Source organism: Eretmochelys imbricata, chromosome 17 (assembly GCF_965152235.1).
Source record: "Eretmochelys imbricata isolate rEreImb1 chromosome 17, rEreImb1.hap1, whole genome shotgun sequence".
In the NCBI taxonomy this organism is placed as follows: domain Eukaryota; kingdom Metazoa; phylum Chordata; order Testudines; family Cheloniidae; genus Eretmochelys; species Eretmochelys imbricata.
In genome coordinates, this window is record NC_135588.1 from 10,335,249 (window position 1) to 10,347,815 (window position 12,567).

General features: G+C 39.7%; 1 protein-coding gene across 1 annotated transcript in view; it reads left to right on the forward strand.

Moving 5' to 3' along the window:
- Positions 1 to 12,567, forward strand: part of PAFAH1B1 (platelet activating factor acetylhydrolase 1b regulatory subunit 1) — a 64,433-nt gene that overhangs the window by 22,242 nt on the left and 29,624 nt on the right. The window contains exon 2 of the mRNA XM_077836424.1: positions 4,176 to 4,396. Within this exon, the coding sequence (XP_077692550.1) occupies positions 4,365 to 4,396 (32 nt within the window). The 5' untranslated portion in view covers positions 4,176 to 4,364. The remainder of the gene's footprint in view (positions 1 to 4,175; positions 4,397 to 12,567) is intronic.

Genomic DNA, 12,567 nt, shown 5'->3' on the forward strand with positions numbered 1-12,567 from the left:
CCGTGACATGGGCAGAATGATTACATCATCGTCGCATGATGTTCCATAGCTTTTACCACAACACACTGGTGGGAGGTGTGTGCAGGAGGAAAGGAGGAGAGGCAGTGTTATCAGAGCTACAAAAATCACACCTTTGATATTACATTAAATGTGTATGGTAGAACTACATCAAAAGAAGCTTCCTAAAACAATAAATTTCATAATCATTGCTGTTTCAATAAAGTGTGTGTGTGTATATATATATATATATAGCATATTTCACTAGATTTTTGTTTAAAAGTAACCTAATTCTTTAGTTTTGGTATTTAATGAGACTAGCTCCAATTTGTTTTCCATTTACATCTTTTTTTTGACTTGCTATTACTGAGTTTTATAAGCAAATCAAATGCTGACTTTGAGGGACACCCTTCTTCTTTGCTGTGCAGTTCCCTTCTGAAAAATTGAGAGTGATGGCCTGCTAACTGGTTCTTCCCTAAACAGTGAGTCACATCAAGTAGTGTGACAGAAAAACAGGGCTGTAGTTCCTAGATGTAAAATTATATGTCTGACAAAATACTGGGTCATGATTTTATTGTTCAAGGAGTTAGTAGTATTTGTGCAATATACTGAAATACCTGGTATGAATATAGGGACTACTTATTGCATTTTATTTATATTAATCTAGAATCTAGGGTTTACACTTAAATTGTAGGTGTAGATGGAGAAAACCTTTTGTAGTATAGACTCTGCATGTATCTGGAATGCTGAATTTAAATAAGTCTGCATCAGGTAGCTTTAATGTTTTTGCTAGCTTGAATGAGTGTTAAAGCTTATATTTTCTTAATATATGATCTAGCATCTAAAGTTTAATGCACTGTTGGTATCCCATTATTTGAAGTTTAGGTGGTTGAGCTTCTTCGCAGCCAGCTGTTAGAGTTGCATGTGGAGCCTGATTTCTGTAGCCGGATGAATGGGTATATCGTCAGCTTGTCAGTAATAGTTCTGTCTGCCTTTAGTACTATTAGAGCATGAATAGTGTATTTCAGAAACAAGTGGATTCTTTCATTGTGACAATGATTGTATTTGTATTTAGAATACTTTGTTTTTCAGTTTTCAGCTAGAGTGCTATAAACTAGATAAGTGTCTAGACCTTTACTCTTAAACCCAAAGAGCCATTGCAAGGCTTAAGTGGTGGTTTGGAATGCCCAAAGGTCTGGCAGCATTTCCCTCTAGAGGGCACCTTTTCTAGTCAATTCAAGGGACAATAGTTTTGTATTACTTATTCTGTTCCTCCACCCCCAAAAAAAACCAAAAAAAAAAAAACCACAAACTCAAAAACCTTGAATACCACTTCTTCCCTGTACTGTGAAAGGTCAGTCTTCAAGGGCTACATTGTCCCTTCATAGAACTGGAAGGGACCTCAAGAGGTCATCTAGTCCAGTCCCCTGCACTCAAGGCAGGACTAAGTATTATCTAGACCAGAGGTCGGCAACCTTTCAGAGGTGGTGTGCCGAGTCTTCATTTATTCACTCTAATTTAAGGTTTCGTGTGCCACGAATACATTTTAACGTTTTTAGAAGGTCTCTTTCAATAAGTCTATAATATATAACTAACCTATTGTATGTAAAGTAAATAAGGTTTTTAAAATGTTTTAAGAAGCTTCATTTAAAATTAAATTAAAATGCAGAGCCCCCGGACCGGTGGCCAGGACCTGGGCAGTGTGAGTGCCGCTGAAAATCAGCTTGCGTACCACCTTTGGCTCGCTTGCCATAGGTTGCCTACCCCTGATCTAGACCATCCCTGACAGGTGTTTGTCCAACCTGCTCTTAAAAATCCCCAATGATGGAGATTCCACAACCTGCCTAGGCAATTTAGTCCAGTGCTTAACCACTCTGACAGTTAGGAACTTTTTCCTAATGTCTAACCTAAACCGCCCTTGCTGCAATGTAAGCCCATTGCTTCTTGTCCTGTCCTCAGAGGTTAAGAACAACAATTTTTGGGATAGCTCAGTGGTTTGAGCATTGGCCTGCTAAACCCAGGGTTGTGAGTTGAATCCTTGAGGCGGCCATTTAGGGATCTGGGGCAAAAATTGGGGATTGGTCCTGCTTTGAGCAGGGTGTTGGACTAGATGACCTCCTGAGGTCCCTTCCAACCCTGATATTCTATGATTCTACGATTCTATGATTTTTCTCCCTCCTCCTTGGAACAACCTTTTGTAACAACCCATACCATGAAGCAAGGCATAGGCACAGAACTAAGTGAAGAGGCAGTCATCTTTGCTGCCTCTTGCTGGTGGCATGGAGTCCATGCTGTCAGCTCCTACAGCACTGTTTCAGTTAGTTCATGAAAAACATGTTTGACTGGCACTGTGGATGGGGTCAAGCAAATTAAATTGTCAGTCTTGTTTGTTGAGATTGTAAGCTTTTGGGGACAGGGACAGTGTAATACTGTGTGTACAATGCCTAGCACAGAGGAGCCGAGAGCAGAGCACCTAGGCTCCACCATAACACAAATAACTTATAGCCTAGATTTCAAAGCACATCTTCCCTGTGTCCACAATGGATAGCCAAATGGTGTTAAGCATGTGATAACAGCTGAACATTTTTTTTTTTAAGCACTATTCCTAAATCTAGCTTTTGAGGATGTGGACTAAAGTATGTGTACAAAAACGTTGAGTTTAGTGTATAAAAGAACACTGATCAGAGTAACAGCCGTGTTAGTCTGTATTCACAAAAAGAAAAGGAGTACTTGTGGCACCTTAGAGACTAACCAATTTATTTGAGCATAAGCAGCTGTAGCTCACGGAAGCTTATGCTCAGTTAAATTGGTTAGTCTCTAAGGTGCCACAAGTACTCCTTTTCTTTCCTTTTAAAAGAACACTGTCTGCTTTGAACAGGCTTCTTAACAAGATTCTGGATTAAACTGTTTTTATTAAATATATATATTCCAAATGCAAGGTCAAGTGAGCACAGAAGTACTGTAACATTTTTATTTTCACATTTTACTCTATTGCTAAAAATCACTCCCTTGTTTGGTCAGTCTGCTTTGCTCTTCAGAGGACTGAGTAAATGTTGTGATACAGAGAGAGACACTTGTCAAGTGCATGCGAAAAATAGGCAGTGATGCAGGATCCTGGCTTGCTCATAATGATATTGCTGTTTGCACAACAGAACCTGGAGCATGGAAGATCACTGGAACTGCAGGGGAAGCTGTGTTAAAGTGGTTCAAATGACAACTCCTGGTCCAAATCTGATCATAACCATCCAGTAAAAGTATTCTGCACACTAAGGATATTAAAATTCCAGTACTGCATAGGATAAGTTTAAGTGGTAAAAAGCAAAACTTATGCCATGACTCATCCTACCACTGTAAAGATTTAGATTTTGAAGATAATGTTGAGAATGAATTTGAAAATACTGTCATAAGTGACTGCATACTGTTTGCAAGATGCACCTTAGTACAGTTAAAGCAACAATCTTTAATTATGGTAACCCAGAACACCAAGAATTATACTGCCTGGTCAGATTTTAAAAATCTATTTTAAAACTTAATGGCTGGGTGAAGACTTAGTACTAATATTTACCTTTTTAAAGGTATGTTGAGCAGATGATTAGTCCACGTTACAGTGGACATTCTGGTGAACTTTTTTTGGATGGTGTATAAGTGCCATGACAGGCTTAAAATCTCATATTTAGTAGTGCTTTTTCATGTTGTAGGCTTTGGCCTAAATGCTTATTGAGTGCAGTCAATAGCTTTGTAGCTTTAATTCAGAGGCACTTTGCCTTAAAGTCCATCCTTGAATTTGGGAGAAACAGGCAGTACCAAAATGGTTCAGATCATTAGTCCTCTGTGCCGGGTGTTGCAAACTGAAATGGACTAAAATAATTGGGAAATCTTCACTTCACAATGTGGTGTGGAGATGTACATCATTAGTTATGGAGACTGCTGTGAGGAAAGAAACTAAAGATTGAAGGAGACTGCTATAGCCTATCCAGACCTCTCTTCTGAGAGGTGGAGAAAATTTGCAAGGGTGCAAGTCAGAAAAATTAATGTGGGAAGAATGCAGTAGTTTGCACACACACTTATCCATTTTCAGTATTCCAGCCTGGGTATGTAGATGTTCATGTGACTCCAAAACAGCGTCAAATGGCTTCATAAACCTTTTCAAAAGCAAAATGTATTTTTTCCCCTTCTAGATGGAATGAACCTTCCCTGTTGAATGCCTCCAGATTTCCTGTTGGATTTCACGTGTGGAGAAACATTTTTCCTTTTGGTTGAAGCTGCTCTGTGGCAGACTGAATTTTGGATCCAGGATTCACAAAGGTTTTTTTAATCTTGAGGAGGCAGCCACAGCTGAATCACGTTAGCCTGCCATCACAGCCACCATGGTGCTGTCACAGAGGCAACGAGATGAACTGTAAGTATTTTTTTACAGTATTTATTTAAAATAGCAAAAGTAACCTTTGCTTACACTTGGTTCTTATTCCATCAGCCTTCCAAAGAAACACTGATCTTTCTTTTCCAGTTTGATTCCATGAAATGGCTCTTCACGTATTTGTTCTACTTCAGTTAAGTTTCTGTGAATTACCTTTTTATAATCTGTCTGTACATCTGTACTTTGGTTATACCAGCAAAGAATTTGCTAGTATAAACTTGGGTGTTTAAGGATAGGAGTTCAGGAATGGTAGGCTGGAGGAGGGAAAACGTAACAAATTATTTGAAACAGTCTCTTAAAACTTTTATAGTGAGGCCGAAACTGGAAGCTTTGGTTTTTGGCACAGGAATGACTTGTTGAAAATTAGATGTAATCTGTTCAAAGTACATAGGAATAAAATATTGAAGTTTAGAGCTTTAAAATATTTGCTCTGTATTCTGTTTGTGATGTCTAGCAAGCACACGTTAACTTCTGCAGGACCAATGTAAACAGAGTAAAAACAATATGCAGGTGTGTGGAATGAGAAATACATGTACAATGCAAGTAAAATGATGATAAATGTATAGTGTTGCTAAGTCTCTTTAGTTTCCAGACATAAAATAAATGATACCCTTCTTGCAATCTGTCCCTGACCCAATCTGCTTCATTGGAGTTAACAATAAATAACCTACTTTCCAGTTTCCACTGTCACCCTTAGCCTCTGTCTCCTGTCAATGAAAGAGAGGGGGAGTTAGTCATGAAGAAATTAATACAAAATTAGTCCATCAGAAGTCTCTCCAAGTTCCTTGTTTTAATAGGGGGGAATAAAAGGAAAGGAAGGTGTCTTGAGCAGATGCTGGTGCATCTCCTGCCACTCTACCACCATTCTGGCCTGGTATGGATCTAGTCAGCAGGGTTCCTGTTGGCCCCGCGGCACGTGGCCCTGGGAGTACTGGAGCAGCTTACTTCTGCCTTCCTACATCCTCTTTTAAAATGAAAGTTCTGCTTAAAAAGATGAGACAAATATGGTGTCAGGTCAATTTGGGGGACAGGCAATTGTCACATGATAAACTGTGACTGGTCTTCTGTGCATACTCTCTTCTGCATGTGTGCTTTTGCAGTAAACTACGATGGGATGTTTTAAATGGTGCTTGCATACAGGAGTTGGTTTGGTTTAGCACAATGCCCCAGTTGTTGATGGACAGCAGCCTAAAGTGTTTAAATGGCTCATGAATGCATGGACTGAACTATTCCCCTGTTATAAAAAGGGAAGGGAGAAGTTGGAGGAATTTTGCCTTGTTAAAAATAAAATAAAGCTTGGTAAAAGAATGAAAACGGTTTGGGAGTCAGGAACCCTAGCATTCTTATCCTGGCTCTTTTGGTGTCTTACTGTTTTATCTTGGACAAGTCACTTCACCTCTCTGCTTCCATTTTACCCTCTTAGATAGCTCCTCAGTGTCAGTACATCCCCTTAATATAAAAATAAGTAATATTCACATGCCATTTCTTCCTGTTTTATTGCACTAAAGTAATTTTAAGTGAGGCAAAACCCTGATGTACTAAAACGGCAGGTGAACTATTAATTTTTTTTTTTATGAAGGGTTATGCAGGTATTTATAGCACTGTTGATGAAAGGGCTAGGGATAAGTGAGGCAGGAAAGGCTTCCTGAACACATCTAGAATTAAAATATTGTCTTTTGGTTGCTAGAAGCCAGAACTTCAAGGAACAAATACATGAACAGGAAGGTGGGGATAACGAGACATTCTGTGTGGATAATTAGGAGTTGACAAGGCACTTGGGGCTTCTTTACAGGAGGGATGGCCTGAGAAGATGGTAGGGAGGTCAGAGATCCATGAGTTTTGCATATGGGGAGTAGGAAATATTGGGAGGGGGTTGACGGTTCTCTCTGAATAAAAACAGTGGGTTGATGTCTAGAATAAATGCCTAAGGGAAGAGGTATGTGTAACAGGAAGATGGGGATGTGATGAAGATCCTAGAGAATGAGCAGGGATGAGGAATTCAGAGGAACTGGGGAAAGCTGACTGTGTAGAGTTTGGGGAGGAACTTGGAGATGTCTACCGGCCCAGTAGCTTATAAGGGAAGGTAGTTAAAAGAGATTTTGGTACATGCCTTATCGTGTTGGGGACAAATGTGTGTGCGAGAGACGGAAAGAGAGAGGATCCCAATGATTCTTTTTAAAAAGCTTGTCTTCCATGGTGCTATTTTAGGTGAAAACCTTGTAAGAAGTATTTTGGGGGCCCCTCCATTTTTTTTTTTTTTTTTGGGAAAAATCTTGTTTAGGCCTGTTAATAGGTGTGAGGGGTAAAACATTTATATTTTTAGAGGTTGCTGCTTCAGTTAAGGCAAGTATTTCAAAGTACTCTTTTAAGCACTAAATATTAACTATTATCCACATATTAAAGAAGACTTAATGATGTGAAATGTTTTTTGAAAGTTCTTTAATTCAGCTACAGGAAGTAGTACCATACACTCCTCCTTCGAAAGTTTTTGTAAAGACTTGCTACTGGACAAGTGCAGTCCTCCAATTTTTTATGATTTTTGTGAGAAATGAATGTTGGTACACAGCATAATGATAGTAAAACGTAGTTACAAAGATTCTTATATTCCCAAAATGAATTGAGCTTGCTACTGTTGGTGGTACTTAGTAATGCACTGTGGAGTGTAGGGCATTCCACTTCCAGTTCATTCAGTACACCATCCTATAGCGTTCGACTGTTGCAGGTTCTCTGTTATTAGCCTCCCCCAAAGAGACCATATTGATGATGTCAGTAACTTGCCTTAGTTGAGAGTCAAGAGCCAGTATATAAACACTGGGCAAAAGGAGGAGATCTTAACCTTCACGGAAACAATGACTGCCTTCCGTTGGTCAGTGTGGGGCTTCTGATTTACCATCCAAACTACTGATCATTTTTTTGTAAAGTCTTAACTGATGACTCTTCTCAACATAACCAAACAGTCCTGTATTCAAATAATCCTGAAGTTGGCACCTTATTACTGGACACATTTGTTTCATTATAAGAATATTGCTCAGGCATGCAGGAGTGAAATCAGGAAGGCCAAATCACGTCTGGAGTTGCAGCGAGCAAGAGATGTTAAGAGTAACAAGAAGGGTTTCATCAGGTATGTTGGCAACAAGAAGAAAGTCAAGGAACGTGTGGGCCCCTTACTGAATGCAGGAGGCAACCTAGTGACAGAGGATGTGGAAAAAGCTAATGTACTCAATACCTTTTTTGCCTCTGTCTTCATGAACAAGGTCAGTTCCCAGACTACTGCACTGGGCAGAACAGCATGGGGAGGAGGTGACCAGCCCTCTGCGGAGAAAGAAGTGGTTCGGGACTATTTAGAAAAGCTGGACGTGCACACGTCCATGGGGCCAGATGCGTTACATCCGAGAGTGCTAAAGGGGTTGGCGGATGTGATTGCGGAGCCATTGTCCATTATCTTTGAAAACTCATGGCGATCCGGGGAAGTCCCGGATGACTGGAAAAAGGCTAATGTAGTGCCCATCTTTAAAAAAGGGAAGGAGGAGGATCCTGGGAACTACAGGCCAGTCAGCCTCACCTCAGTCCCCGGAAAAATCATGGAGCAGGTCCTCAAGGAATCAATTCTGAAGCACTAAGATGAGAGGAAAGTGATCAGGAATAGTCAGCATAGATTCACCAAGGGCAAGTCATGCCTGACTAATCTAATTGTCTTCTATGATGAGATAACTGGTTCTGTGGATGAAGGGAAAGCAGTGGACGTGTTGTTCCTTGACTTTAGCAAAGCTTTTGACACTGTCTCCCACAGTATTCTTGTCAGCAAGTTAGACGTATGGGCTGGATGAATGCACTATAAGGTGGGTAGAAAGTTGGCTAGATTGTCAGGCTCAACGGGTAGTGATCAATGGCTCCATGTCTAGTTGGCAGCCAGTATCAAGCGGAGTGCCCCGAGGGTCGGTCCTGGGGCCGGTTTTGTTCAATATCTTCATAAATGATCTAGAGGATGGTGTGGATTGCACCCTCAGCAAGCTTGCAGATGGCACTAAACTGGGAGGAGAGCTAGATACGCTGGAGGGTAGGGATAGGATAGAGAGGGACCTAGACAAATTGGAGGATTGAGCCAAAAGAAATCTGATGAGGTTCAACAAGGACAAGTGCAGAGTCCTGCACTTAGGACGGAAGAATCCCATGCACTGCTACAGACTAGGGACCGAATGGCTAGGCAGCAGTTCTGCAGAAAAGGACCTAGGGGTTACAGTGGATGAGAAGCTGGATAGGAGTCAACAGTGTGCCCTTGTTGCCAAGAAGGCCAATGGCATTTTGGGATGTATAAGTAGGGGCATTGCCAGCAGATCGAGGGACGTGATCGTTCCCCTCTATTCGACATTGGTGAGGCCTTATCTGGAGTACTGTGTCCAGTTTTGGGCCCCACACTACAAGAAGGATGTGGAAAAATTGGAGAGTCCAGCGGAGGGCAACAAAAATGATTAGGGGACTGGAACACATGATTTATGAGGAGAGGCTGAGGAAACTGGGATTGTTTAGTCTGTGGAAGAGAAGAATGAGGGGAGATTTGATAGGTAGCTGAAAGCAGCTGAAAGGTGGTTCCAAAGAGGATGGATCTAGACTATTCTCAGTGGTAGGGGATGACAGAACAAGGAGTAATGGTCTCAAGTTGCAGTGGGGGAGGTTTAGGTTGGATATTAGGAAAAACTTTTTCACTAGGAGGGTGGTGAAACACTGGAATGTGTTACCTAGGGAGGTGGTGGAATCTCCTTCCTTAGAAGTTTTTAAGGTCAGGCTTGACAAAGCCCTGGCTGGGATGATTTAATTGGGGATCGGTCCTGCTTTGAGCAGGGGGTTGGACTAGATGACCTCCTGAGGTCTCTTCCAACCCTGTTCTTCTATGATTTGAGTCTTCAGATGTGTATTTGCTCAGGTTTTCACTGCTCAGGTGACTGGAAAACACAGCCTGGTTGTCTGATAATACAAGGGTGAGCTCTGTAGTAGTGCTGGCAGTTAGCAGAAATCTTTTTGTAAATTGCACAATTTATTATGGCTGCTCAACATTTTTAATTACCCTCTTGACAAATAAGCTATTTTGTAAAGTAGTGCTAGTTGAAAGGAGTAAAACTTCCACTGGTTTGGGTTGGATATTAGGAAAAACTTTTTCACTAGGCGGGTGATGAAGCCCTGGAATGTGTTACCTAGGGAGGTGGTGGAATCTCCTTCCTTAGAGGTTTTTAAGGTCAGGCTTGACAAAGCCCTGGCTGTAAAGCAGTATGCTATGAGAGAACCTCTGACTGACCTGGTTTTAGTTTGAACCATTTAGTTTAAATGAATTCTTCTCTATGAAAAGATTCTGGCAACAGGTTTTTGGATTTTAAAAGGAATTGGCTTTCACACTTTTTTCAGTGGAGAAAACTATTCAGTATATATTTTGGGTTAGCCATAGAATTGCCAGGTTTATCTCTGGCCCTGAACTTCTTTGGCAAGAAGTGGTAGGATGAAGACAGTAGAGGAGAGGTTGAGATTGCAAGTGATTTCTTGTTCAATATTTTTAAAGTTAAATGTGAGGTGAGATTTGTGGTTTTATCATTTTAAAAAAAACTGGAATTGGTCTAAAGCCTTGGAATATTTTAAGTGCCTTTTAGTTCTTCAGTGAACAAAAAGATGCCATCTTAAGTATAAGCAGCTTTACAGTAACACATTGGTATGCACTCAAGGAAACTGAGTTCCTAATAATGGGAGACAAACTAAGGACTTGGACATTCTATTGTTGCTTGAGTTACTGCACACATGTAAATGACATCTGGAGCACCTTACAAGTACTGGATTAGACCTTTTGAATATTAGCCCATACCTGGGAAAGGACTATCCATCCATCATCTTATATATATTTTTTTACATAGTCACTTTTCTGAGTAGACCCACACTTTTTAAATAAATATTAGAGTGACTATGTAAAAATGGAACTGCTTTACTATGTAGATCTGGTCCCTGTGTATATCTGCTTCTTTTAGTGATTGAAAAGTGGTGGTGGTATGGGTTTTTTTTACCGTTTGCTCCTAATGCTGCTGATCCAAGAGAGTTAGAGTGAAGTTGTGTTCTATTTAGGCTCTTTTATTGAGAGTGATTTACTTAAGTTCCAATTGTCGTGTATGAGAGCGTATGAATCCAGCTTGACTCTCAGATCCCAGGTAGAGTTTTCAAGGCTGGTACTGTGGAAAACTAACCCTTTTTATTTGTAAACTGGGTACACTGAGTTTGAGGTCATTTGAGTTAAACAACCTCACAGCCACTAAGTTACTTGCTCTGTTGAGCTTCACTGAGCTTCTGATGGTATTGGCCCTTTTTATTGTCCTAGATCTTTTTGCATAAAGAGAACCTTGTTTTTCAAACAAACACAAACAACCATAACACATTCATTCCTATGGGTGAGGGGGAATACAGCACACAGTGGTAAGTGGATCTTGAAGTTTGTACACCCAACTACCCCACAGTCAGTGTAACATAGGGTCATTTCCTTCAGAAATTATAGTGGGGAAAGAGCAGTAATACCAAGAAAAAAAGTGAAATTGTTGCCTTTTGGGTTTCTTTTCTAACAGCAAAAAGTCTCTGCCTCTTGTGAATAAATGTCATAAGCTTTTAATGTTCTAAAATGATCTAATCTAGACACTTTGTCCTCCTGTAGCCCTTAGTTTAGAACAGATCTGAGCAGGATAGCTTGGAAAATTAAATCACTCATAAATAGAATTGAATTTAAAATAAAAGTTGCCACACCCAAGATAAGACCAGTTTCTAAGGTGTTAGCCATTTTTGTTAAAATTAAGTGCATTGCAATGTTTGGAAATAAAGTAACCTGTTTTTAGTCTTTGTATGTATGTATTTATTTATTTATTAAAAACATTTCTGTTTATTCATTAAACACTTGTGCATATATGCTGTATTGTTATCTGATGTGTAGTAAGGTAAAGTTTGTCATTCTTAAGTTAGTATTTTCTTGAGGTGGTCTGACTAAATACATTCAAAACATGGAATCACGTGTTTTTAAACATGTCTCTTAGTAGCAAGGCACTAAAGTTTCTAGCTTGGTTTTGCAGATAAAAGATGTTAGTGGTATATCAGAGCTTGAGTGTTGCAGAAATTGCTGGCTTGCCTTGATGCTTACCCGGGAAATTTCGCTCACTCATGGCAAATGGATATTTCAAGCCCTGGCTCCTCTGCTTCAGATTCAAAGTTCTAAATTTTGCAAATATATTAAAGCCCAGTGAAATGTATTTTAATTTACAATTTTCATTCTGCAGTTATAGCTACTGTAGCAGATAGTTTGATTCAGAGACTCTTCCAAGGGCAAAGTAAACAAATTCAGGACTGAGTTTCAGCCTTCCTGGTAATTTTAACTGTTTTAGTTAGAATGGAGTGAGACTCTGTAACAGATGCAGAGTGTTTGCTATCTAAACCTCTTTAGGAGGTTAGCCCTGGTTGACCAACTAAATCAACACCAGCGAACTTCATGAAACCACCTGTAAGAGTTGCCCTTTTGACTAGGTTATTTGACTCTTGACAAACTTGTCCTTTACCAAACTAAAAATATAGGCAAAGACCATGAGGAAGACTGTTTCATTTGGAAGTGTCCCCAGTTAGACACACATACTGCAGAATAGTCTAGGTTTCTGTTAGTTATACAATGTAAGAATAACATTCCTTCCCACTCCCCCCAAATCTATAATGAAGCATGAATTAAACTTACTGTGTTAAGGAGGAACATGAGGGCATCCTTTCATGTTAGAAATTCATTTTTTAATTATCTTGTACATAATGATAAACCTTTTTAGTTACTGCTAAGTCACTTTCGGTTCTTTCTTATAAAAATTCTAAGTCTGAAACTTTATCTACTTAAGGATGTTAACTTACCTGTAATTTGAAGATGATATATACTGGTGGCAGAAATATATGTAGGGATACTTACCAATTAAAAACATAGTTTTACAGAGTAATACAATGTATTCTAAAACTTGGGACATGTTCACTTGAGAGAATTGCACTGTTTAACCTAAGATATGAATTTAAACCAGTGCAAATCCCTGTGTGTACACTTATTTAGGTTTTGTCTTAAAATTGTTCCCTAAAATCTACTTGAGCTAAACCAAAAACCGCTCTTAAACCAT